The 27,047-nt window shown below is 54.9% G+C and overlaps 1 protein-coding gene across 5 annotated transcripts; it reads right to left on the minus strand.

Annotated features, from left to right (window-relative positions):
• Positions 1-490: 490 nt before the first annotated feature.
• On the minus strand, positions 491-26,699 carry KANSL3 (KAT8 regulatory NSL complex subunit 3). Of its 5 annotated transcripts, XM_074808207.1 has the most exons (22): positions 26,413-26,699; positions 24,231-24,401; positions 23,371-23,461; positions 22,878-23,063; positions 22,568-22,699; positions 22,147-22,263; positions 21,443-21,544; positions 21,230-21,301; positions 20,821-20,895; positions 19,760-19,917; positions 19,115-19,178; positions 18,435-18,635; positions 18,007-18,163; positions 16,569-16,646; positions 13,194-13,385; positions 11,372-11,456; positions 10,380-10,534; positions 9,818-9,930; positions 8,972-9,191; positions 8,608-8,741; positions 3,734-3,896; positions 491-1,231 (listed from the first exon to the last, which is right to left on the minus strand). In XM_074808207.1, the coding sequence occupies exons 1-22, from the start codon at positions 26,655-26,657 to the stop codon at positions 654-656; spliced, it is 3,489 nt and encodes a 1,162-aa protein (XP_074664308.1). In that variant the 5' UTR covers positions 26,658-26,699; the 3' UTR covers positions 491-653. The 5 variants fall into 5 exon arrangements, with proteins under 5 accessions (XP_074664308.1, XP_074664309.1, XP_074664310.1 ...); XM_074808208.1 differs by lacking the exon at positions 16,569-16,646; XM_074808209.1 differs by lacking the exon at positions 13,194-13,385.
• Between the last annotated feature and the right edge of the window lie 348 nt (positions 26,700-27,047).

Here is a 27,047-nt window from a genome sequence, read left to right on the forward strand (position 1 = left end):
CCTGCCCTGGCGCAGCTTGAGGCCATTCCCTCTTGGCCTGGCGCTGGGTCCTTGGCTCAAGAGACTCATCCCCCCTCTCTGCACCCTCCTTTCAGGGAGTTGCAGAGGGCCAGGAGGTCTCCCCTCAGCCTCCTCTTCTCCACACTAAACCCCCCCAGTTCCCTCAGCCGCTCCCCATCAGACCTGTGCTCCAGACCCTGCACCAGCTCCGTTGCCCTTCTCTGGACACGCTCGAGTCATTCAATGGCCTTTTTTATAGTTAATATTTTTAATAGTTAGAGGAATCAGTTGAAACTTCTACCCAGAGGAGGGAGGTAGCAGCAGAGGTACAGGCAGGAGGAGCTGCCCTGGTTGCTGCACAGCATGAATCCTTCCCTGCCTGCACAAAGCTGCTTTGTCCCTCCACACAAGGGAAATCATCCCTCGACAAAATCGGTCAAGGGCTGGGCTGCAACCAAAGCTGCTTTTGGAAGGGACATGTGCAATGAAGTCAGTAAAGAACAACAAAAAGTTTTATTAAACAGCAACAAAACCCAGAAAAACATCCCTCCCAGTTTGCTCCAGCCTGAACCAGCCCCCCTGTGCTGCTCCTCTCCCACCCCGCAGCCAAGCTCAGCCCTCACAAAGTGCCCGGGGAGGGGTCCCAGGGGTCCCTACGGCTTCTGGCTGAGCGTGGGCCCCGCCGTGGCGATGATGGAGGAACTTGCCAAGCTGCTGCCCAGCGTGATGAGCGTGGTGCCGGCCCCTCCGGGCAGCACACCCTGGGGCAGCAAGTGTCTGTTGGCCAGAGTCTCCCTGGCGTGGATGATGGTGCTGCCGTCGTCCACCATGGAGGGAACCCTCCCCAAGGTCTCCACTGCCCCCAGAGCGTGGCCGAGGGCCGCGGCGCTCTTGGTCAGGCTGACCTTCTCCCCGATGTGTCCCAGGGGTCCATCGCCCTTCACCGTGGCCAGCGTCGAGGTCAGGATGACCGTCTTGGAAGCAGTTTGCAGGACAGGTCCCACCTTGGAGTGTACCAGGCTGCTGGGAGGGCTGGGGGTGCTGGCCAAGGGGGAGGTGGCAAAGGTGACGGCGCCAGTGGGAGAGCTGGCGGGTGAGGAGGAGGAGGAAGGCTGGATGCCCGGTAGTTTGAGGGGGACAGAGGTAGTCTCACCCATCACAGATTTGGTAAGCGCGGAGAGCTTGGCATCCGACATGACGTAGAGCGTCTTCATGGGGCTGGTGGTGGTCACTGCGGAGAAGGGAAGAGCGTGGTCAGTGGTCGTGGGGACACGGTGCCTGCCCCAGGCTGCCGTGGTGTCCTGGTTTCGGCTGGGATAGAGCTAATCCCAGGAGTCACAGGCTTTCAGACTGAATAGAAAGATCTGGCTTTGTCCACTCTCTGGCACGGGGCCCCCCAAACAAACCCCAGTGCTGTCACAGCCTGGGCAAGGAAACTGCAACAGCCAAACTCTGGCACTGGCAGCATCGCTCCCCTCCTAGACCGCTCAGATCCCCCAAGGAAGTCCCTCTCTCCCTTCAGCGTCTGATTTTCTCCCACAAAAAGTCCCCTCCCGTTGGGACAGGATGTCCTGGTTCTTCCTTACCCAAGCAATGGTCCGTCTTGCCCCATCCTACCACACTGAGCTCACGCTGCTCTCGGCAGCCCAGCTCGAGGCAAGCTCTTGCTTGTCTCTGGCATCTCCAGCTCCATCCCACCCCAGGAGCAGCTAAAATCCTTTAGGCTTTGTGAAACAAAGCCCTCTGTGCTCTAAGGCAACGGCAGAGGTTGCATCGTGGTGGCTACCCCATCTGAGTTGGCTCCCCAGCTGCATCTACAGTAGCCACAGCCCAGAGAGCAATAGAGGGGAGAGAGACTTCACTGAAATCCCAGAATCATTTAGGTTGGAGAAGACCCTCGGGATCATCGAGTCCAACCCTCAGCCCGACTCTACACAGTTCTCCCCTACCCCACATCCCCCCACAGCTCATCCAAACGGCCCTTAAACACCCCCAGGGGTGGGGACTCCACCCCCTCCCTGGGCAGCCTATTCCACTCTCTGACCACTCTGGCGGGGAAACATTTTTCCCTCCTGTCCAGTCTGAACCTCCCCTGTTGCAGTTTAAAGCCGTTCCCTCTTGTTCTGTCACTAATTCCCTGGGAGCAGAGACCAGCACCAACCTCTCCACAACGTCCTTTCAGGGAGCTGCAGAGAGTGATGAGGTCTCCCCTCCCCTTCTCCTCCTCACACTGAACAGTCCCAGCTCCTTCAACTGCTTCAATCTAATCACTGGGCTCAGACGTGCTCCAGGGATGGGGAAAAAGCCTGGAGACCCGCTGCTGGTTAGAGACAACACTGGCCAGAAAGACCCCAACCCAAGTGGCCCATGGTTGGCCCCTGCGGCTGCCCAGGGCTGTGACTTGCTCCGTCCCTCTGCAGCCCGCACCGAGGAGCGGCACGCTCGGCCCCGCAGCGCCGCGTCTCACCGGTACAGGGACATCAAAAGACGCACCACGGCGTCCCCCGCGCTCATCAGCGACGACGGCGTGTCACGGCCACCGCCAGCGCGGCACGGACCACTCCGAAATGAAGGGCCTCGAGCAGGGAGGGCACGGAGCGAGGGCTGACAGCCGGCCGTCTGACCAGGATGGGACCACCGGCCCCACCGGGGAAACAGGCGACTCCAGCCACCTCAGGGACACGCAACGATGCGGTTAGACATCGGCAACGACCGCGCCACGCAACGGAAAGAGTCTGGAAAACTTCCAGCGCTAACACGCCGGCCCACCCTGCTGCTCCAGCAGCTTTCCTGCAAACTGGTCCTCCCGCACGCAAAACCGACCTGCGCCACCAGCGAAAGCAGGCGAAATTCTCCACAGATCTAACTTCACCCACTAGCTATGACAAGTGACAAAAGGGACAAGAGAAAACACACGGAAGACAACTCAAGCACAGTGTTTCCGCACCTCCCTCTTGAGTCCTGAGGGAGATGAGCCGAGCTTGAGGGTCTGCGGAGGTGGGTTAGCTGGGTTTAAGGCCTGCAAGGAAAGCTGACCGCGTGGTCAGACACTGCAGAGCTGCCTCGTCTGCCCTCGAACACTGAACTTCATCCACCAGATCTGGCCTGAGTGACCTCCTCACCCTGCCACTTGCCTGGAAATCAGCTGGACCGAGGAAAACGGAGCTGCTGGCTCGGCTGGCAGCGGGCTCTTGGGTACAGAAGCCTCTGAGAATGCAACAGACAGCATCACTGCTTTGTGTTGATTCTGGGTTTTTTTTTTTTTTTTTTTTAAATCTGAGGCTCCTGGCTGGGTAGTGGCTCTGCAATATTTATTTAGCTGTAATTGGATGGGTCTGCTCTCCCCAGGCAAGGTAAATAAACATGGGCAGCAGGGAGAGGGCTTAGTGCTACAAGCATGTGATGGAGGCCCTAAACACAAATTGCAGATTATCCCTTGGGTGTTTGGGCCCAAGTTTAACACCCCGCTCTTCGTCAACTGCTCAAAAACCGGCCGCATTGAGCCAAAACTCCTTGTGCGAGGAAACTGTGGGGGAACCTAACTTAAGAGGGAGGACGAAAAGAAAAAAAAATAATAAAAAAAAAAAAGCAACAGGCTTAAAAATAAGCAGCATTCAGGCAGCTAATCCCCAGAGGGACTCCGCACACGTCACCCGGCGGCATGGCTCCGACCCGGCCTCCGCTCTGGTCCCCAGGCCGGCTGCCCGCGCCCCACGACTGCCATGCGCCTCACCTACGGGTGCTGCCGCGGCGGCGGTCAGGTGTGCCGCGGGGTCGGCGGGAGCCATCTCTGCGCCAGCCTGGGCTTTGCTGAGATCCATCTGAGCCAGCAGCTTGCCAGGAGAGGCGGTGCCGGTAGCTGGGGCGGCCAGGTTCCCAACAGCACCGTCTGGAGCCTGGAAGGGTTAAAGTAACGGAGAGCTACTGGAAATGCCCCGCTGCTGGGGGCTGCAACTGTTCCTCAGGACCTGTGCGAGCCCTCACCTAAAAAAAAATATATCAGAGCACGCCCTCTCCTTGCTTCTTCTAGCCTTGCCCTCGCTCCGACCAGTCGTTACCAAGCTCAAGGAAAACTGCGTGCCGACGGAAAATTCGCAGAGTATTGTAAGAGCGTGATGGTGTCATCTGCAGCACCGACACCACTGTCGGTGCCTGGGCTGAGATGGGCACAACCTCGTCGCCTTTTTCTGGAGTGGAAGGGGATGGCTCTATCGCCATCTCAGTCAGGGAAACCAGTCCTGCTCTGGTTTCCTCTGCACAAGAGCAAAGCGACAGCCAGGAGCTCAAGAACGATTCCCACATCGTGCAGACCCGCTTGCGAGAATGACGCGCTATTGCTGGTGAGAGCCCAGCAAAAACTGGAGCAGCGCACACCTCTGCATCAGCAGAGCTTCCCTCTCGCCTGATGAAGGCACACAAGCCCCTCTGACAAGAGCCAGCTGGTTACACAGCACCAGTGTCCACCAGACCTCCAATACTGGGACAACTGGGGAGTTTGGATTTGTATCCTAAGGCGGACGGCAGCACGCCTTGGAGAGCGCTGACAAACTTCAGTGAAATGCCTCAAAATTCCCCCATTTGAGGGGTTCTTCAAACACCTCTGGGTCCGCTTCACTTGCCTGAACTCTGTCCAGGTGCATCTCTGATCTGATACTGCAGAGCGCCGGCTGCGTGCGCTCCTGTGCTCTCCTGCCCAGCCCTGAGCTGACATCAGTCAGGCTCCAAAGCAGCTTTTCCAGACACCCACCGCTTCGGCCAGATTCCTCTGAGCCAACTCACCCACTTTCTTCCACCGACAAGCGTCGCTTAAGCTCAAGTCTGAGCTCTCCCTACCTGATGCCCGCACAGGTCGCAGCCTGCTCTTCCATGCCTTGGGCAGCAATTTACAGAATCCCAGAATCATCCCAGTTGGAAAAGCCCTTGAAGCTCCTCCAGCCCAACCATGAACCTCACCCTGACCGTTCCCAACTCCACCAGATCCCTCAGCGCTGGCTCAACCCGACTCTTCAACCCCTCCAGGGATGGGGACTCCCCCCCTGCCCTGGGCAGCCCATTCCAACGCCCAACAGCCCCTTCTGCAAAGAAATCCTTCCTAAGAGCCAGTCTGACCCTGCCCTGGCGCAGCTTGAGGCCATTCCCTCTTGTCCTGGCGCTGGTTCCTTGGCTCAAGAGACTCCTCCCCCCTCTCTGCACCCTCCTTTCAGGGAGTTGGAGAGGGCCAGGAGGTCTCCCCTCAGCCTCCTCTTCTCCAGACTAAACCCCCCCAGTTCCCTCAGCTGCTCCCCATCAGACCTGTGCTCCAGACCCTGCACCAGCTCCGTTGCCCTTCTCTGGACACGCTCGAGTCATTCAAGGGCCTTTTTGGAGTGAGGGGCCCAAAACTGGTGCTTCGTTAGCTATAACTAATATTTCTGTCCACAGGAGACAAAAGGGTCAGACTTCAGGATGAGAAAGGTGTTTGCTGCCTGCTCACGGCACATCCACCACCAGCAGCCAGCTCTGGGCAGCAGCAAGGGCTCATGTCAGCCATCTGAGGGACAGACCCTCGCCCAAAGCTCAAACCACGACCTCAGCTTGTAGCTCCAGTCATCGCTGCGTAAATCCATGTGCCACTAAGCAGAAAACATCAGCATCACTCCACGCTTTATGGAGCTACTATCAGCATATAACCACGCTGCGGGGAGAACCTGTACAAAAAGCAACATTCAAACCACCATGGAGCAGTTTCTTGAAAAGAGAAGGTGAAGCTTTCTCGTATTTTCAGTTTAAAGCCACCCAAACACTCTTGCTTCTTCTTACTCTGCTACTCCCAGAAAGGATTTGCACCAAACTCCCCAAGGAGATTCCTCAGTCTTCTGCCTCCCGTTAAATGCCCACGGTGGAAGGAAAAGAGTTACCCACTCAAACTGCATCTCAGCTGCTACACACAGGCATCGCCCCAGCCCCCAGAGTTTAAAATCACAGTGTGCAGCCGATGCGTGGGCTTCACGCTTCCTGCACAGGCACAGTGGAGCCGTCAGCTGGAATTTCAAAGGGAACCCAACCGACAACAGCTTTGGCTACTGCTGAAAACACAAGAGTTTAAGCCCTCAGCGTTATCCCCCAAAGCCTTTTGTAAATTTGCTCTTTTACAGGAAGCCCTGCTCGATTACGTAATCCTGTGTGCTAAAGGTACACACAGAGCTGATGTCAAGGGCTATAATTAGTTACAAAAACACACAGCTCATTCCATTTCCTGTAAAAGCCAGCTTTCAGTTTGCTTTTGAAGCAGCTCTCGCAGCCAGCCACACAATTAAGCCCTACTTTGAACACACAAGCTCAGCATTGTAGGTACAAGTCACAGCGTAGGATCCAATATCCAGTTCCAAGTGCCACCACCTTAAAACATTAACCCGAACACAAACCCGTTACCCCCGGAATTGATCTGGACCGAGCTTCGTTACACCGTGGAGTTACTGTTCTGCTGGATATTTAGGGTCTCTCAAAGGACATAAAGGAAAGCATATCAGTTCTGATGGTTTATCTAATGGCCTTTGAAGAGCACAAAAACTGCCTCCAACACGGATGAAGAGTTTCAGACCTATGAAAGCGACTCACCCGCTGCTTAGGTGGGATCTGCACTGAGTGTCACTAGCTCTGTGTTTCCGAGCTCTACTCTAAGCTCAGCTCTGCCAACGCTCACAGGCTTTGTCGTGCTAGTGAAGTGACTGAAAGAAACACAGAAAAGTCAAGGGAGGAAAGACATGGATGCTCCCAAATCTGAGCTTTAACCAGCAGCAAACCCTGTGTGGAAACCGCTGGCCATGGTAGATGCTGTGCCAACTCTAAAGCAGCACAGGACAAATTAAGGATTTATGGCTGCTAATATTTACCCAACTTCCACCCAAAGGCTTCACCCTTAGGATAATGCCTCCCTAAATGTATCTGAGGGCTTCAAGCAACCTCAAGCTTCTGCAGACAGCAGCAAGGAGTAGGAGCACTCTCCCCGCCTCCACAACGCTGCCCACAAGTCGAGCCACCCCAGCAGCAGGGACCAAACTACACGGCTTCATCTACAACGATTGCGCTGCCTCTCCTGCACCAGCTTACCTGCCCAGGACCTGTGTTAGTGCTAGCAAAAGGAGAAACATCACATGCAAGAGAAAACAAAACAAAACAACCCACACCCCCCCCCCCCAAAAGAAAAACAACAACAAAAAAAACCCAACCAAAAAAAAGAAGCCCTGCCAATCTGGAGCAATCTTGGTGTCCTCAGCCTTCAGTGGCAGCTTGTTGGTTTTGAGAACTGGAGCTTGATCCCCCACTGGACACTCCACACCCATCCAACTGCCCAAACTACAGCATTTATCATTCTGGGAGCTCGTTGACTTGTTTTTTGAACTACTTTCTCCCTGCAAATGCCCATCTCAAATCACTACAGTTACACCCCTCAGTATACGCTCAGGCAAGCAGCAGCCCCTCTCCTGCAATGCCTCCTTCAGCCCCACGAGGCAGCTCCCAGCCCCAGGCTGCCTGTCTTCTCCTCCATCCCCGTGTCCAGGAAAGCACCTACGAGAGACCCAAGTGCCGCAGAGCACCAGAGAGGGGACCACGGGGAAGCCATTGGAGCTCAGGTCAGCCTTGCTGATGGCACATCCCAGCCAGGCTGGGCAGGGAGTCAGAGCCAACCCTTCCACCCTCACTTTTATGGATCCAGCTTAAAATTGACAGTGGTTTAGGACAGAGCCCAAGGATACACCTGCAGTAAATTCACCCCTTTGGCTCCCTCCAGGATTTAGGGTTGAGGGGTTCATGTTACAGTACCCAAGACCACTATATTCACAATGAAAAAAAAACCCCAAAACTCTCCAACTTGGCACCTTGTGCTTTCAATTCAACCGCACCAAGGCTTAACCTAGGAAGTGGGAAGGCAGCCAGGATCCTTGAGATAGAACCTGGCACTCATTGAGAGTCCAAATAGCAAGAGCTTTTCCTACTGTCAGTGATCCACCTCCAAAAGGAGATCTGTATCGAACAGATACAGCCCTGGAGCACACACTCAGCCCTTCATAAATGGGTTTCAACAGCATGGCAGCAAGAAAGAGCCGGAGCTGGGGACCTGCAGAAGGAAACAGTATCCCAAAGATCACAGGGCCCAGCCTCACATCAGGGCATCTAATAGTCAGAAGCAGCAGTTTCAAGAGGAATACGGCTCCAGACAGCACGGCCAACCCACTCTCCCTGAACAGGCAGGGGATAGACGCTCTACAAGCAGCTTTCCTCCTCCCACCAAAAGCTGTTGCTGCCAAGAAAACCTCGAGCTTCAGTAACAATTCCCATGCTGATGTCAGCTTTCGAGGTCTAGCCGGAGATTCCCTCGGTGCAGTACCAGCGTGGTATCGAGACAATCAGCCCTGCCACTAACAGACACGAAGATCACCTGGATTTTCTTAACCACCACCTTGGGAGGCCCCTTTTTGTGCAGCAACAAAGCTCATCACACCCAAGAGGTGTGACCAAGAACGCTCTCCCCAGGACAGCTATAGCTGCCCCTGACTACGATGGTCAGAAAAAGCTCAGAAGAGCAGCAGCGGACACTTTCTCTACAGAGAAAATGCCAAAAATTACCTGAGGTGCCTGCGTCTGCATCGGCTGTTCCTCGAGCTGGGGCTGGACAGTCCCCATGGCAGCCTGGCTAAGTGTGGTCACACGGCTGGGCTGCCCACGCAGTGTCACAGTTATGGTCGTCGGGGCCTTCAAGCCTAGAAAACACGCAAGCGAGATGTCGCTGAGACCTGGGGATTGTGGAGGCCGCGTTCCCCCAACCAGAGGGGTGCATCAGAAGCCTCCTCCTATTCTGAGGGAGCCGCTCGGAAATTGCTAGTGCACACAGCTGTCACGGCTATGGCTCAAAGCTTTGGAAACGGCAGTCTCGGGGTGGTGGGGGTGCTCCAGGTGTCTGCATTGCGTGCCTGTCCCCCTTCTCCCTCACCTGCGGCCTGGTTGGAGATCTGAGCCAAGCCAGGGAGGCTGCTGGCCAGCTTCGCCAGTCCCCCATTTGTCAGCAGTTGGTGAATGGCCGTGGGCTTCCCGCTCGCTGAGGCTCCCAGAGACAAGGAGGTGGCAACCGGGATGGTGCGGACAATTGTGCCAGTGCCCGTGGTGATGGCACTCAGGTTCTGGATAGGCGCAGGCGTCTTCACAGTTGAGGTCTGGAAGGAGAAGCAGAAGCACTGAGTACCTGGAAGGAAAGGGGATGCTGGGATGGCACGGCCTCTCCCTCCACACACTTTAGAGGTCAGAGTTTCCACACTTCAATCTGACGGCCACGAGCAGGTTTAAATGCAAGTGAACTTGTCCCTTCCAGTCTGCACATACTCATTTCAACTTGAAAGCATGACCGGGAGGAACTGTGGCTCCGCTTCTAACGTAGCCACCCGTTCTGAACGAGGTCACCTCAAATCGCAGGGATGGGGAATGTCGCCTGAGAGGTCACAGGCCGGTGTTCTCCCAGAAGAATGAGGGGGAAGATCACTGATCCCCTCCCAGCCCTGTCCATTCTCCAACTGCTTCTCAGTATTTTCTAGGTGGCCACCTAGAAACAACTTCCCACAGCCCTGTTTTCTAGACCTCATGCCACTTACAGGAACTCCTGGCCCCCCGGCACACCACCAAGGCTTGGACACGTCACTTCAGCTGCAGTTCACACCTACCATGCCTCATCTCTTCTGGTTCTGGAGCAAACATGGCCTATCTAGGTTCCCTCTGACTCCTACCACTTTGTCCTCCACAGAGCTTCCCTCCAGAGAGGGATCGTTGATGTCTGCGGGCTCCGTACCTGCACAGGCGACCCAGCAGCAGCCACGCTGGCCGGAAGGGCCGATGACTTAGTCCCGATGTCCTGTAGGCTGAAGCTCAGCCCTTGCAGCAGGCTGCTGGCAGATGCTGCTCCTAAAAAAAAAAAAAAAAAAAAAAAAGGCTTGGAGGATTCACCACCATGAAATTCCAGGTCTGTCATACAGCAGGTGTCTGTAAAACTGTTCTTTAAAGAGCAGCGTCCCCAGCAGCCTGCCTTGAGGTCGGCAGGGATCCTCCCAGCCGCTCTACACACGCAGCACAACACCTCTCACTGCTGCAGCTACAAACCCGGGAGGCAAGAGAAGGTCGGTTTTGGTGTCTCAAGGCATCGTTACATACAAATGACACAATTAACAGGTCACCTACTGCACCTCCAGCCTCGCTTTACAGCATCCCGCTGGATCTCTGCAGGCTCTGCAATAGCAAATGCTGCCTTGGCCAAACCCAAAGCAACCAGGGAGTGCAAGAAAGAGGATCCACCAAAGGATTTTGAACCTGGTTTACCTTTTACATTCACAAGAGACATGGAGAGAGGCAGGTACCTTGGAGGGTACTGGCTGGCTGGGCCTGCAGGCAGTGGGTGCTGCTGGCCACCAGCCGGCTCTGCAGGGCATGGAACGCGCTGGGCGCCGTGCTGCTGGGGAGCCCGGCAGACGGGGCAGGACTCGTGCAGGAGGCTTCTGCTGCTGAACTCAGCCTACGGAGAGAGCAGAAGAGAAAGACTCCGCTTAGCGATAAACTACACGGGGCAAAGCGAGATGGCAGGACTCCTGAAAGGCCGAAGCAGGGAGTTGACGAGCTACAAAAACCCAAAGCAAAGAGAAGTTTCCTTGCATCCGCTGCGGCAGCTAGAACAAGGAGCACCTAGGGCAAAATCTGTGTATTTCCACATTGGAAGGGAGCTTGTTATTGTGTGCGTGCCTACCTAGGTGCTGCAAGGGCTGTGTCACTACTACACAAAAGCAATCTACCTTGCAGCGACACATTTCCCCTTTAAAACCTACTTGCTACTTGAAAATAGCTCTTCTTCCACTCCCCTGCCACATCAGAGTCCAGTTCTCCAAATCTTGTTTTGAATTAAAGGGGAAAAGAGTGATGTGAGATGTCAACATCGGATTCATTCCCCAGCAGAAATCCCTACGGCCAGTTAATGAACTTCGTGAGCAGATATTGAGGCTTCTTTCCCCTAGCTTTGGAAAAAGAATGCTTGACTGTCAGAGGGAATGAAGGGAAGGATTAAAGACAACATTGAATTTCTGGCAAAAACACCAGAGTCATTCAAAAGACAGAGATAAGCAAACTTGGACTTGGGAAACCAGATACAGCCCAACAGCCACAATACCTTCTACCTCTGCCATTCTCAGACTCTGCCAGCTGACAAACAGTTTTCAGGAGCCTAAGAGTCTCCTGCGCTTTGGATAATTCCAGTTGTAAGCAAGATACGAGGAAGCTCCACACGCGCCCTGTCGTGGCGCTTCCCGTCAGCAGCCTGTCAAAAAGACCCACAGCTTATAAAAACCGAAGTCGCACTCACTTGGGGGTGGTGAGCAGCCCTGACAGCTCCTTTGCGCCCGACACAGACTGGCCGACAGCCATGGGGACCGGCTTTCCAGCGACAACTGCAAAAGAAAAAAAAAGGAGAAACCTCATTCTCTCTCCTCCACGAGACTTTAGGGATTCCCCCTCTCTCACACAGCTACCCACGGGCACGGCGCTGCAGGCCGCGGGCTCGTCCCGCTCACAAAGCATCTTCTGAAGGAAACCTCTGCTGCAGCCATAAACACACGCTCCAGCCACCGCGCTACGGGAGATGGGGAGTATCAAACAGAGCAGAGTCACGAATAAAAACCAGAAAACTGCCATTGTGGAAGCGTTACGACAAGACGAGGTGGAAGGAATCAGCTTCAAAAATCTGTAAGCAGTGAAATCTCAGGCCCTCACCACCAAACACAAATCTGTCTCCTAAACATTACATCTCCACTAATCCCCTTCTCCTAGTCCATCACGGCACAGGTCTACCTCCTCAACCCATTAGTTCGGATCTGGCTGGTCGCTAGCCATCGATTTTGTGAGCGTTCTTTAGAGAGACTTTACAAAATACACAGGGATGCGACGAGTCACAATATTTGTTTATTGCGGCGTTTTGGGATACAACTGTGTTTCTCCTGCGCATTCCTCCTGCTCACACCCGGTAAGAGGGAATTCTTGTTTTGGTTCATGTTTACTTCTGCAATTCATTTCCTTTCTGTGAAAAGAAGTAAAGTTTGGAAAATTAAAAAAATAAAAGATTCCAGAAACCGGAGATTTTCAGAGCTCCCAGAAGATAGACTGAACCTTAAAGAAAGATGTATATTTATTAGCTCATTTTCACAGTTCAAAAAAATTGCTAAATTTACCGAGAGATGCTTCCAAAGGAGCAGAATTATCTCTCAGCTTTGAAAACCTCTGATTTCCTATCAGAATGGAGACGCTGACCTTTCAGTCCTGCACTGCATCCACCTAATGCGACTGCTTTACATATCTGGGGCTCTGCACTGACGCGAGGAAGACGTATACACCGGCACGGCCAGCGACAAGGCAACATCCTTCAGGTACGAGGGTGACAGCAGCCAAAGCTTTTGGCCTCCCTTGCAAAGGCTCAAGGGGAAGAAGACCGAGCACATCGTCTCTTCGTGGACCGCAGGGACCTCTGCAACGCGTGTCACGGTGGGTTTTTCCCAGCCGCAGAGGCAGGAGAGGAGCTGGAATTTTTTATACATTTATCAAGCGCACGTTGTGCCAGACTTCAGGCCCAGAAGGGATCAGCAGAGCGAGGCACTCGGCTGAATCATGAAGTTTGAAAGCACGAAGGTCTTCCAGAGGGAGGATATCGCCATCGTCCCCCAAGCGGGAGCACGTTCCAGGCAAGAGCTTCGCCCAGGAGTCGCAGGAGCGGGCAGCGGAACCGGAGATGCACGTGAATCTACTTGGAGCAAGGGGTCTGCCAGGACACCCGTGTCCTGCCTCCAGCAGCAGCTTGAGGCCTTGAAGGTGTAAAAATTCACCTCGCAGCTCACAAGGCTGCGGTCGAGCGTTTCGCTGGAGCGTGCGATCCCAACTGCTACGGAAAACAGAGGCTCCTGCCAAGCTCCTACGTGCTGTCAGCCCCCACGCTTCCCCAGCTATCCCCAAGTCACTCGCACCTTGAGCCTCCGTCTGTTTTCTGCGGCTAACTCCTCCAAACAAAAAAAAAAAAATTAAAAAAAAAAAATTCACAGCTCCCCTCCCCTCCCCACGCCGTGGCCCAGAGGAGCGGGTCTGGGCACAGCCACGAGCCCGTTTTCTGGTTAAAAAGCAGCTACGCAATCGCAACTCACTTTCTGCCTGGGTGGTGAGGGGTGCGCCGTTCCCCACGCCAGCAGCATCTCCGTGGGAGACAATGGTCACCTTGATTTTGGCTCGTTTGGAGGATTTGGTGCACTGGGTCGGGCTGGGGGTCTGATGCCTCTTCAGCTGCATACGCACATCATCTTTCTCAGCCCCTTCCGAGTGCTCTGAGGAGACTGGAACTAGGGGACACAGAAGTAGCTTTTTGAAAAGTGACGGCCGATCCCTCGAGGTCAGCGCTGCTCCACTGCGCGCACCAAGGTGCGGAGAAGGGACACATGCCCATGCACACTTCCACAGCTCCCTCCATGCCAGCCTTGCCCATCTCCCATGCACCAGGAACCCACGCTTCTCCTTTTCACCACCTACGCTGACTTCCACGTGCCCTAAGCTGCTGTCTTAGGGTCAGGACTTCGTTTAAGCTACTCAAAGCTAAGGCAGGACGGCATATAAAGTTTCTCTCGCCTCTGCAACGAAGAAAAACGGATGCCTACAGCGGTAACACATCTCCACATAAACCCTTTTCATTTCAAAGCGTGGCATAATCAATCCTGGCATCAAGGCCCCTCCAATATCCCTAATTTCCAGGGGATGAGGGCGCAGAGACTTGCGGAGCTGGTGCAGGCACGCTGCCAACGCTGCGATCAGAGCTTAGCCCGCCTGCTCCTCCAACACACCAGCAAAGGTATTTGCATGCCTGTCACTCGGCACATCCCTTCCAGAGCTCCTAACTGGCCCTCCGGGCGCTGGACCGAAGCGTGCAGGTTTCTTAGAGGCGTTAAGCGAAGCAGCCGGGAGCATAAAAGGTGCTGCAGCAAAGCCAAGCCCCCACACACCCCACACTGCTCGGTGTCAGGGGAGAAAAACCAGAAGCTGAGATTCCTCTTCCGCACCAGCGACTCGTTTTGCTGCCACAGCCTTGACCCGTCACATCCGTTTCATCCTGCCTAGAGTACAAGCTTGCTGGGGCCAGGGCTACCCAAAAAAGCAGAGGACCCACGACAAAGCGCCTCTGGGCAGCCCAGAGGCACGAGGTGCCACATCCTGCCCAGCCGCTCTCCGCGCGTCTCCCACGGCTGGCGGACGCTCGGCCGGCCCCAGCCTGAAACGCCGGCGGAGCGGGTTGAAACGAGGGCACGGATCTGCTTCCCATTGGGGTGTCTGCAGCCTGGCAGTGCTCAGAAACGCGAGCTGCAGCAAGGGGGAAAGGCCTTTGCTCAAAGCTACGGAGAGTCCTCTCCACCAAGAGCTTCTGCGGACTGCCAGCTAACTCCCTCTTTACAGATGATCCTGGGCATCTAAGCCATGTATTCAGCAGCCTAGTGGCCAAAATGTACGCTTATTCTAATTTTTATATATATCTAAATATGAATATATTCTATAAAGTTGATAGATACGTGTGTGTGTGTGTGTGTATATATATATATATGTATGTATACGCTCCCTGCGTATCACACCACCTGCACACCTCAGAACTGAGGGTGTAGACCACGACTGCAGCCAAATCCCAAAACATCAGGTGACTCCAAGCATTTCGGGGCAGCTCTGCTCCCCGAGACAAGCGCCAAGCTTGCCGTGCTGCTCTTGACAGCCGGCCTCGTGGCTCCAGCATGTCAACTCGTGACACTCGTGCAACGCTCCCGTGCCTCCCACCGCCCCCCCCACAAACATGCGTGGTGCAAATCACCATCCAGAGAGACCTCGTGAGGCGTGCACAGACTGCAGGCACCAAAGCCCCCCGCCACCCCACGCCCCCAGCAAGTGCCACCAGCCAAGCAGGACAGTGACACGGCACATGCACAGGCAGAGGCGTTAGTTGCCCCTCGAAGCATCAGTGAGCGGTGAGCCAACGTCCCTCTGCGTCCCCACCGCACGAGAGCGGAGCCTGCTTCGCAGGGGCGGCCACAAAAGGCTGGCTGGGCACGCGGGAGGAGCACCCCGACCCCAAAACAACAGCGAACGCTCCCAAACACACACGCCCCAGCTTCCTACCTCGCAGCTCAGGCAGCCAAGCCAACGCAGTAAGGAGCCCAGAGATCTTAATCAGCTTTTAATCCTATCGAAAGGCAGCCCAGGCTGGTGCCAGCTTCTCCACGTCTCCCACCAGCGGAGTAACATCCACTGTGGTTTCTCTTCCCAGCAGACGCTGGGTGGGAGGACTCTGGATAAGTGTGGGGCACCACGTGTGATCCCAGACTAACCTCATCGCACGGGGAGAGCACAAAACAAGGCTCAAGAGGGAAAGAAACCTTTAAAACAACCTTCTCGGGCCAATACTTCCCCCAGGAGTTTGTCACCACGGTTGTATACGTGCCGTTTGGACTGTATCTCCTGTGTGTTCGGGGCAAGCAGGGAGCCTGTACCTTCGGAGTCTCAGCTTGCCAAAATACCACCAGCTTCTCTGCACCCAGCGCTTGCCTCGTTGAGTTAAAAGCACCGGCATTCGGGGTGTTGCAGAGAGGCAGCTGTCACCCACATCAGTGCTCTCACAGCACGCTGGGGTCACCCGAACAGAGAACTGACACCGACAGCTCACGTGACAACACTGCAACCGCCCAAAGCCTTGGATTTCAACCTCTCGTCCCCGATCCACACAGCCACTGCCATTCGAGACGGCAAAATGTGTCTCTAGATACACCATGGATCTCACCCCTTGATCCTGAACCCTCGGATCACCACACACACGAGGTCCACCTCTCTGTGTGCTCCAGCAGCCAACGCGAGAGACCACAGGACTGAAGACACCTCCGCGTGTCTCCTGGTCCAGACAGCATCCCTCTCCCACCACATCACCGTCTTCCCAAAGCCATCCCCCTCCCCCCGACCTCTCTGCTCTTCTCTAACTCTCTCTGGCCAAGAAACGCTGTTCCACACGTCTACATCTGCCCCTTCCGAGTCGCTTGGCAGCCCCTTGTTTCTGCTCCCGCTGACAGCGCCTTCGCCGCTCCGTGTGCTCGGGAGGCTCCACCGACACACTCAGGCTGGCGTCTGTGTCCCCTTCTCAGCCCCAGCCCAGGGAAGGGTTAAATTCACAATCACAAAAAGTCACCACACTGTTCACAAAGTTTTAGTCCCTCCGAGCAAACGGGGTGCCAGACCAGATGGCTTGACGAGCAGTATTTACCCACCGGAGCAGGGAAAGGGGAAGAGCTCAGGGACAGTTAATGCTCTCAGCTAGCAAGTGGCCATTTGCTTTAGCTCCAAATACAGCGATGAGAAAGCAGAAAGCAGGGGGACAAGGGGACACATGGGGCCACATCCCCAAACCAATGCAAGGGAAGAGGAAGACGATGAAAGAAGGTAACAGAGACAGAGAGAATGAGGGAGACAGAGAGAGAGACAGCGAGAAGTGAGGAGATACTCACCAAAGAGACATGAAGAGGTGCCAGGAGGAAGAGCTTTCCTCACCAGCATGTTTTGTTTCAGAAAAGCAGCGAACTGAGCTGAAATGAATCAGAGAGAATTACAGTATCACAGCCCGGCTCTGGAGGGGGGACAGGGAACTCCAGGGACACCACTGCGACCCACAGACAGAGACTCGGAGCGAGCAGGGAGCTCCGGACACGACTCATCCAGCCACGGGGCACAACGGAGACACAGCGAGCTCCTCTCCGGACGGCAGCGTGGCACAACCAACACTAGAAGGGGCATCGTCCCAGCTTTCACAGAGAGCACGTCCCGACAGTGCGAGCCCCCTCCAGCCCCACATCCATCGGGAAAAGGTCCAGGGCCCAGGGACTGGGAGCAGGCTCGGCTGCGAGAGGCACGGCTAGCTTGACCAAGCAGTTGCACCGAGAAGCTGAGAGCAGCTGGGAGACGTCAGCCAGCAGCACATCCCTGAACAGCTACGGCCACAAAAGGCAGGCCAGAAGCCACGCTGCAGCAGCGCTCCTGACAAAATAAAGCAGGCACGACACACCCCACTCCACAGACCCTCCTCCTGCCTCCCGCTTGCTGTCTAGGAACATCCCCCCTCGACTACAACAACAAAGGAATAGATTTCTTTAGTCCATGGTCTGAGAAATTACAGGAGATCCAAGCTTCAACTTCTCCCTGAAGCCCACCCCTGAGTTAGAGAAAGACTTTAGAGAAGGTGAAGGGCCACACTGTCATAGGAAACAACAACAAGCCTGTTCAGGTCTGTCTTGAGCAAAGAAATAAGGAGAGAAGGGAGGATGGAGAACTATTCCCCAGGTGCCACTGATATTTGCCAGAAGGGGATCATCATCAAAGCCATTACCTACATTCACAGCGTTCACAATCAGACTGAAGCTGCACCATAAGGTTTTTAATCAACATCTAACAGGACAAAAAACCCCCACAGCTCAAGCTGGTTTCTAATCCAGAGCAAGTTTTCCACTGTCATTTGATGCAAGATGACTCTGTAATTACCCAAGCCCCACTGTTTCAGTCACAATTCAATAGCCTCAATCATCTTGAGTACCTTTAGTCTCTCTCCCAAGCATCCTTCACGGATATGAGACATCAGTCAAGAGGCTCACACTTGCAAAAGAATTAGAGTATGGCTACGTGGCGATTTGGTCAGCCAGAACAAGTGAAAATCCTGCCCACCCTGAGCAGCAGCAAGCTGTGAAAACACCATTTCCAACCTAATTTCAACCTCCACAGGCTGCTGCCTTCGGATGACAGTGACAGGGGACCGAGCTGTAAAGAAAGCTGCCACGGGGAGCTTCGAATTCAAGACAGGACTCAGAAGACAAAAAACTACACACATCGGGACAAATAAAGACCAAAAATCCAGATGCTAAGAGGGAAAAGGGTGGGAAAGCTACAGGGCATTACCTTGTGCCTGTTTGTGTGTCAGGACAGTGTCTGTCCTCTGCACCTGCCTCTTCAGCAGCTGCGTGGTGCCCATCTGGCTGGGCTTCTGGATGGACGACACAGCCGCCATTTTAGTCTTGGGGCTTGAGGTGGGGCTGCTGGAGACGCTGGATAAGTCCTGCTCAAAGAGAAAGAACACTTCTTACCTCCACATTTCCCTAAGAGGCAGTCATAAACCTGAGCGTAGCAGCACACCGGCATCCTTTTGCTGGAGAAGATCTTTTTCTGAAGGTTCATTGGCCCACAACAAGCCATTAGTCCCTCCGTATCCTCTCACCTCCCTCCTCCAACACAAACAACATCTCTCGCCACATTTCAGCGGTACAAAAGCATCTCTTTACACAACGTCAGCCTTCCCCTGCTCAAAGTATCCCAGAGGGAGCCCCCACCTCTGAGCCTGAAGGTGAGGCGGGCACTTTGGCTGCCGGCGAGGCGGGCCTGCTGCTTCTTTCTGGCAAGTCAAAGGAGAGATCCCTCCTGGTCGAGTCACGTGGCTTCTTCTTCTTCTCAGCGTCCAGGTCACGGGGATCGGAGCCTGAGTGGCTCTCCGCTCGGGTGAGGACTCCAGTCAAGAAGTCAGCTATTTCATCCTAGGAAGGATGAAATAAATAGTTTGACTAAGTGGTGTGCTGGTCTCTAAACAACTGATCTTCACAGCTTGAAACAAAAAAAACAAATGAAAGATTTCCAGAGGGACAAACTGATAAGGCTCTCTAGATTGAATACGCTGCAAAAAGAAACGCTAAAACCTTACAGACAGACCTTAGCTTTCTCATTAAGGTTCATACTCCACTGATTCCTGGGAGAGACACACAATGGTTTCTCTAACACTCCCAAAAGTATTGCTTGCTTCCCCAGGCTGGAAGACTCAGAAAACTGCTCTTTGTTTAAGGTGTGCTACCAGGATGCTCATGGTTGCCTCCTTTCAGGAGGAGAGACACTTCAAAATCCCAGTCGGGAGGCAGATTAACTTCAATCCAGCCAATCCTGGCAGTAAGGTTATCACCGATACATTTCAGCACAGATATTTTATAGATATGAGGTGTAAAAGGAAGATTTCTGTGGTTACCTGGATGCACCTGTCCACCATACTCTGGGTCAGGCCTTCTGACTTCTTTTTGGCTTTGCTTATCCTATTAAAAAAAATCAGATAGAAGTCAACGCGTTTGGTTTTCCACTTTCACACTCAGATCACCATTCACCTGAGAGCAAGATTCAAGCGACAGCAAGCTCACTGCCTTACCCAGTTAGAGTCAGGCAAGAGCCAGCTGGGTGAGCTCTCGACTCAAGAGCACCGTCTACTGGAAAGACGAGATTCATCCCTCAGAAGTGTCGAGACAAACTTCGATGACGAGGAAAAAGGCCCTATTCTCATCCCTTACCCCAATTCTGTGCACAGCCTCCAAAAGCTACGTATCCCAGAGCCAGGGGTGGCACAAAAAAGCAAATAGTTGCTCTAGTGTCACACCACACTGCACCCTGGATACTGACCACTGGGAGAAATGATGCAGATTTACCACAGAAAACCAACCCTCTATTCAACATACCAGGTCTGAATAACAAAGCTGACCTCGATGGAGTATTTTTATGCAGTTCCCATCTAGTTTCAGTACCAAATTTGGGTTGGTTTTTTTGGTTTTTTTTTTTGTACTCAGCACACTGAGATCTTGCCCAGCATTTCGGGGAAGAGAGCATCTACCTCGCAGACCATTACCTGAGATTGTCATCTGCTCCTCCCACCACCACCATGCTGTTATCAGCTCGTATTTTCTCCCGGAAATCCTCCATCGCTTCGATGTTGCACTGCAGGGAATTCTGACCGATCACGAAGAGGACAGGGGTCTTCATCTCCAGGAGGGGGTCGTCAACATCCTGCAAGAGCAAGGGGAACTGTAACCTGGGAGGACTGATCCAGGACAGGGACTCTTTGGAGCCAAACACCTTCCTGAATTAGATGAGGATTTCCAAAAAGGGAAGGCACGTGCCACAGCGGCAGACAGTGCTCTACGGGTAATCCCAGTACATACCAACTGCGTCCTGAAAGAAGGATAAATCGTGTGGTTTGTTTAAACATCTCAGGAGAAAGACTGACTCAGAAGCTGAATGAGTACTTAGTGCTGTTACTCATTAACAGCTGAGACTGATGCCCTCCCCCTCAGAAACCCTCTTTCACTGCATCTTCCTCCTTCCAAGCTTTTGCCGCACAAACCCAGAATCAGGCTGACACAGCACCAACAGTGAAGCTTCCTGGGGCGAGCCCCCGACGGGAGTTACACAGCTGCACCACGGCCTGAAGAAAACTCTGCTCAAGAGCAGCACTGTCCTCCAGTAAATGCCTTTTATACAGATTTCCACCACCCTCAGAATTAGCCATCTCATTAGCACAACCGTAATCATTCCCAACCCAGTGGTCAGCTAATAAAGGAGCAATTTGGGCTCCATAGAAATCAACCCGAGTTGTCCTCTCTGGTGCTAATGACACAGCTAACAAGTGCAAGTAAGACCCCAGGAAGGAGCTGCAAAACCATGTCACAGCAGAGACAAGCGAACACAGGACTTCTCACACCTGCTCCTGCATCAAGAACCCTGCTATGAATGCAACAATCCTGCCTGCAAATAAAAACAGTCACTCCTCCAAATAAAAATCACACAGACAATCCTCAAAACATCTTCCAATTATCACTGGACTTTCAAGCCCAATTCTATTAATCTAGGGAGATAATAAAAAATAAAAGTGCAGTTCTTTAACCAGCTCCATCTCCCTTCGGTCCTTACCCCTCTGGGGCCATCAACGGTGAGAAGTGGGAATCCAAGGCACACAACTGCAGTGACAAACTCCATCACTGAAACCTGGGCAGGAAAAGCAACAGTCACCATCCTACCAGCCAAGTGCATCGAGGGGGCAAAGGCAGCTTTGCCAGGCTCCTGCCGGGCACAGAAATATCTTCTGTATTTAGACACTGCTTTGTTGATTAAAAGAGTGGGGAAAAAAAACATGGAATGACTCAAACTGCTTATGCCTCCCCAACCAGAAAGGATGACTGTCTCAAAGCCAGGCCTTGGAAAGAGAAAAGGGACAAGAAGAACCCCAGCAGAGCCTTAAACACAACAGTAATTCAGATCTAACTCTGAACTGAAGCTGTCAAGTGGGCTCTGAGAGGATGCAAAAAAACTGGGTACTTACGTGACAGGCCACCAAGGCACCCGTGTTCCACCCGATCAGGATGATGGGCTTGTGAGAGAAGTGGTTGTGAATCTACACGAGAAAAAAAGAAAAAAAAAAAAAATACATGAATGGAGAACAGGGACAGCCAACAGGACGATGCACTGGAGCGGTTCAGGTGCCCGGTTTGAAGGGAGCAGCAGAGGCTCCCCAGAACACTCGTCGCTTACTCACCTCGGCCACTTTGCCCCTCACCGCCCCGATCATGTGCTCGAGGCACTGCAACACTCCCACCCCGCTGCCGTTGTTCAACAGGTGGGTGGCGATGGGAATCACCTGCGGTTTGAAATGAAAGAGCGAGAAATAACGAAGGTATTACCAGGGACGACAGGTACAGACAACAATTAGCACCGACTGGAACCCGGCTTATGCATGCACTTGTGCTTTCTCTCTCCCTCTTTCCCCCAGGATTCAATTCTAGCTACTAAAACCAGAGGAAACAGAGAATTCCCCAAAGAGACAACCTCTGTGACTCACCTCGCTCCTATACACCCAGTGTATCTACCACATTAATTAGGAGGTGTGTGAGCAGCTCTGCAGCCAGGCAGAGGACTAAGGTGACCTATAGTTTCCCTTCTCCAACCTCTTCCTACCAGAAGACTCACTCATCAACCCTTAAAACCAGTAACGATACAATCTAAAGAGCTGAAGATGGATGACTGGTCGGCAAGTGACCCCCGACACACTGGATTTGGGCAACTTCATCCCCCGTGCAGTGTCTCAAATGTCAAACACTGCAGGTGGCAGATGCCAGCCTCTGCTTTCAGCAAAACCAAATATTTTGCTGCACTGAAGGCTTATAAAAACAAGCTCAGCAGCTGCAGCCTAGCACAGCTGCTAGGCTGAACTCCTCTCCTTTCAAAACCAACCATACAAACCTTTCCCAAGCAGGAAAGCTGCGACTGCCAGAATCGGTGCCGTCGAGAAGTGGGGAACATGGAGTTGGAGGGTCCAGAGGAAGCAATCAGGATGAGGGGGGAACCAGGCAATTTGCTCTACAAAGGTCAACAAAGAGATGTGTAAGGGAAAGCAACTTCCCTGCCCAGCCTGGCCTGCCCAACGAAGCAGGAGGGATCCTGCCATAGCTCATTAACAGATCACATTTTCCCCAGCCAAAGCTGCCTCAGGACAGTACAGGGGGAACGTGTCCAACAGAAGGAATCCCCGTCACTAAAGCAGGAGGAAGAGAGCCCAGGAAGCAAGAGAGAGGCAGAAGGAAGAGGACAGCAGAAGAATGGGAAGAATAAAGCTGATGCAAGACCAGGCTCTCGCTCCCTGCAAGCCCCACGGGGCACTCACTGGTTTGTTATGTGACAGGACACCCACGGCCGGGTCCCAAGGCCTCTTCAGCAGCAGAGACAGAGCCTCAGCACCAGCTGCCCCCGTCTTCGTGGTAGAGGAGAGCAGCATCCTGTCGATCAGGGTGGGGATCTGAAACCAGAGGCCAGAAAGGACTGAGAAAACACACGTAGCCTTTTCAAGGGGCTTTTAAACATCATCCCAGCCACTCCAAGGAAAAAAGGAGAAAGACTCCAGCAGTTTCCTTTAATGAGCTTTATATAGCGAGAATATTACAACTGGCAGAAAAGTCCTCCACTGCTTTTATCACCTTTCCTTTAAGCGTTTGCAGAGCATCCAAGTAAGCAGCCAGCACTGGCAAACTGAGGGTCTCCACTAATGTCGTGTGAAGCCACTGGATCAGTTTGGTGTCCCAGTTCACACTAGCCAGAGCTTGGCGGACCCTCCGGGCACATTTGTCCACCGCTATCCTCCTCAGGACCGGCTCGTTGCAAGCCTAAAAACCAGGAAATTGGAAAGAAACACAGTTGTGGGAAAAAACAAGCATGACATGTGCATCCCACGCCACAGGGAAGTATTGGCTTGGGCAGCCCAAAGTCCTCTAGCAGCGAGCAAAGACCAACATCCTCACAGCGAGGACAAAATCACGCCTCAAAGAAGCCCAGAGCTGCCTGTTTCTTAAGACTGCACAACGCAAAGGCCAAGACTTTCATCTTGACTCAACTGGGCTTTGCTAGGAAGGACGGATAGAAACACAGAGGCAGCGACCCTGGGAAAGTGAAATAGGGAGTAGAAGACCTTACCCCTTCGTTAGCCAAGCGAGCCAGCCTGTCCGACTGCAGCGCTTTGTGAATCTTATTAAATAGCTTGTTCTGGGCCATCGTCCAACCCGTCCTGTCGAGACAACCAGAGAGGTAAGACAGGTGGCTGTTACACACACATCCAGGTCCTACAAGCTGCCGCCTGTTCCCAAAGGCAGTCAGCAGCACAGCTGGGCATCAAGATTTACAAAATCTTATTTACAGTTATGGACAAAGTGAGTTTTGCTACTAAGAATTCAAGTTAAAGGATGATTCAATAAATAACACCTAGTTTTAAATGTCACTAGGGTGCGTTGGTGAACATCCAAGTATCAGAAAGGCAAGAGTAACAGCAGAAGCAATAAATAAGACCAAAATCATCTATGCTAAAATAGGTGATTATCACCACGTTTCTCAGACAAACTGTCCAGAAAAAAAAAGCCCCAGCGTTCCTTGTAATGTCAAGACTGCAAACTGGCTCGACTCCAGTTCCAGGGAGGGTTTTTAATAGGGTGGAATTTATGCATAGCCTCATTTTTCATTTTTGACATCAGAACATCGTCGAATTGAGGATCTCCGTGTAATCTAACAACTCACTGCCCCAGCCTCCCCCGACCGGAGGAGATGGCTCCACGGGAAGCGCGCAGGGGAGGTTCAACAGCTGGGCCAGCCTCTACCATTAAACCCAACAGCTTTCCCAGCAGGCAGACGAGGAATTTAGACACCAGAATTCCTTTTCTTTGAACATTACACACTTCGGGAACATCACTGCGTATCCCTTCACGCGAAAAAAAAAAACCCACAACACACAACGGGCAGCTGTTTAGTGCCTGGATTTCTTTTCTCTGCTCTCCCTGCGCTACCTGTTGACGTGTTCCTCCCAGTCGTCCGGCGGCGGAGGGGCGTCAGCATCCGTGCGAGCGAACATCACGTGGCGCTCGCACTCGTTCATCACGCTGCGCGCCTTCTGGTTGTCATAGAGCGGCACGGGCGTGGGCGTCACCGTCTCGACATCGATGGGGATATCTGCTTCACTGTCAGGAATAATTATGCTTTAGAGAAAGGGATCGCTCACCTTGGGCTCTGCCGTGCTTTAAAAATGAAACGTCCGCTGAGCTTCATAACCAGGTATCTTGTTATTCCCGGTCTGAGCCCAGGCAGCCCCCCCTGAACCCCAAGACCAAGCGCCTGAGCTGCGATGCTGAGCATCCTCATCCCTCACCCGTGACCCCAGACCCAGCCCCACACCCTGACCCTAAACCAAACCGTTGGGGCCTGGCCACAACCCCCCTTCCCGCCCCACACCGAGGCCGTGAAACCAGCCCTGAGCCTATCCCCAAGCTGCTGAGACCCCCAGCTCAGCCCCCACACCTCCCCACAGCCCCCACTGATCCCAAAGCCTGCTCTAGTCTCCCCAGCCCAGGCTCTCCCCCCACCACACCAGCCCCACACTTTTCCCTCACAGGCCCCACCAAGCACCCCCCCTCATCCCACTGCAGCTCCCCCAGACCCACACTCTCCCCTCACAGGCCCCCCAGCCCCACAAGACTTCCCCCAGTCCTGCAGCCGCCCCCCTCTCCCCTCACAGGCTCCTTAGAGCTTCTTCCAGCCCCCCACAGGTCCCTCAGCCCCACAGACCCCACCCCCCCACCCCCAACCTGCCCCACAGAACCCCTCCAGCCCCCCACAGACCCCTCAGGACCACCCCGACTCTCACACAGGCCCCCCCACTCCCCCAGCCCACACATAGGCCCCTCAGGACTCACCAAGCAGCCCCCCCACCTGCCCCACAGAACCCCCACAGGCCCCTCACTCTTCCTCTCTTCCAGCCCCCTCATAGATGCCTCAGGAACCCCCAGGCCCCACACAGGCCCCTCAGCCCCACAGACTCCCCCCAACCTGCCCCACAGAACTCCTCTAGCCCCCACAGGCCCCTCAGGACCCCCCCAGCCCCCACACAGGCTCCAGAGCCCCATAGACACCCCTCAATCCCCCCACAGAAGCCCTCCAGCACCCACATAGACCCCTCAGCCCACAGACCCCTCAGGATGCCCCCAGCCCCCACACAGGCCCCTCAGCCGCACAGACCCCCCCTTAAAACCCCTCCAGCCCCCACATAGACCCCTCAGCCACCACAGGCCCCTCAGGACCCCCCCAGCCCCCTCAGCGCCACAGATCCCCCCCAATCCCCCCACAGAACCCCTCCAGCCCCCACATAGACACCTCAGCCACCACAGACCCCTCAGGACCCCCCCAGCCCCCACACAGGCCCCTCAGGCCCACAGACTCCCCCCAACTCCCTCCCAGAACGCCTCCAGTCGCCACAGGCCCCTCAGGACCCCCCCAGCCCCTCCCCCTAAACGCCCCACAGAACCCCTCCAGCCCCCACAGGCCCTCAGGACCCCCACAGCCCCCTCAGCCCCCCCCCAAACCCCCCCCCAGAACCCCTCCAACCCCCACAGGCCCCTCAGGACCCCCACAGCCCCCTCAGCCCCACAGCCCCCCCAAAACCCCCCCCAGAACCCCTCCAACCCCCACAGGCTCCTCAGGACCCTCACAGCCCCCTCAGCCCCACAGCCCCCCCTCCAAACCCCCCCCAGAACCTCTCCAACCCCCACAGGTCCCTCAGGACCCCCCCAGCCCCCTCAGCCCCACAGATCCCCCCCCCAACCCCCCCCCCCCAGAACCCCTCCAGCCCCCACAGGTCCCTCAGGACCCCCAGCCCCCTCAGCCCCCCAGATCCCCCCCCCAGAACCCCTCCAGCCCCCACAGGCCCCTCAGGACCCCCACAGCCCCCTCAGCCCCACAGCCCCCCCTCCAAACCCCCCCCAGAACCCCTCCAGCCCCCACAGGCCCCTCAGGACCCCCCCAGCCCCCTCAGCCCCCCAGATCCCCCCCCCAGAAACCCTCCAGCCCCCACAGGCCCCTCAGGAACGCCCGGCCTCCACAGGACTCCCCACCCCGGCCCCTCAACCCCACAGGACCCCCCCCCCCAGGGCCTCTCAGCCCCCCAGTCCCCCCTCCCAGCCGCCGCCCCGGGCTCACAGGGCGGTGCCGGGCTGTCGCCGCGGTGTGAGGAAGAGCATGCGGGTGGGACGAGCGGCGCTGGCGTCGGGGTGGGCGCTCCAGGGTTTGGCGTAGCTGTGGTCCAGGCAAACGAGGTCGAGCTCCCGCTCGTGCACCGACAGCTGCAGCAGCAGCGACGTCCCCATCCTCCGCGCCGACCACTGCAGCTCCCGGTCGCGATCGCGCTCCCGGTCGCGATCACGGTCCCCCCCGCGCTGCGACATGGCCCTACCGCCTCCCGCGACACATCCCGCCGCCCGCCCCGCTGCGCATGCGCCGGGGGCGTGGCCGGGGGCGTGGCCGGCGCATGCGCGGCGCGGCGCGGCGGAAAGCGCGGAAACCGGATTTAGGAGGAGCGGAGCGGAGCGGGGCCAAAGCGCGGAGAGCGGAGTCAGGAGCGGAGTGTGGGGGAGCGGGGACACGGTGCTAAAGGGACACATGGACATGGGGACACACGGACGTGGGGAGGCGGTGGCGTGAGGAGATATGGACATGGGGACACGGGTGCAGTGACATGGGGACACATGGACATGGGGACACGGGGACACACGGATATGGGGATGTAGTGACACAGGGATGCAGTGACATGGGGACATGGGGACACACGGATATGG

The sequence above is a fragment of the Strix aluco genome, chromosome 28 (assembly GCF_031877795.1).
Source record: "Strix aluco isolate bStrAlu1 chromosome 28, bStrAlu1.hap1, whole genome shotgun sequence".
In the NCBI taxonomy this organism is placed as follows: Eukaryota; Metazoa; Chordata; class Aves; order Strigiformes; family Strigidae; genus Strix; species Strix aluco.

Excerpts from the sequence above, each read along its gene's own strand:
- KANSL3 (XM_074808207.1), bottom strand. The coding sequence starts at position 26,657 with ATGTCGCAGCGCGGGGGGGACCGTGATCGCGACCGGGAGCGCGATCGC. Across the intron at positions 23,064-23,370 it reads CTCGCTTGGCTAACGAAGGG|GCTTGCAACGAGCCGGTCCT; the intron begins GTAAGGTCTTCT and ends CCTGGTTTTTAG. Across the intron at positions 18,636-19,114 it reads TGGTGGACAGGTGCATCCAG|GATGAAATAGCTGACTTCTT; the intron begins GTAACCACAGAA and ends CATCCTTCCTAG.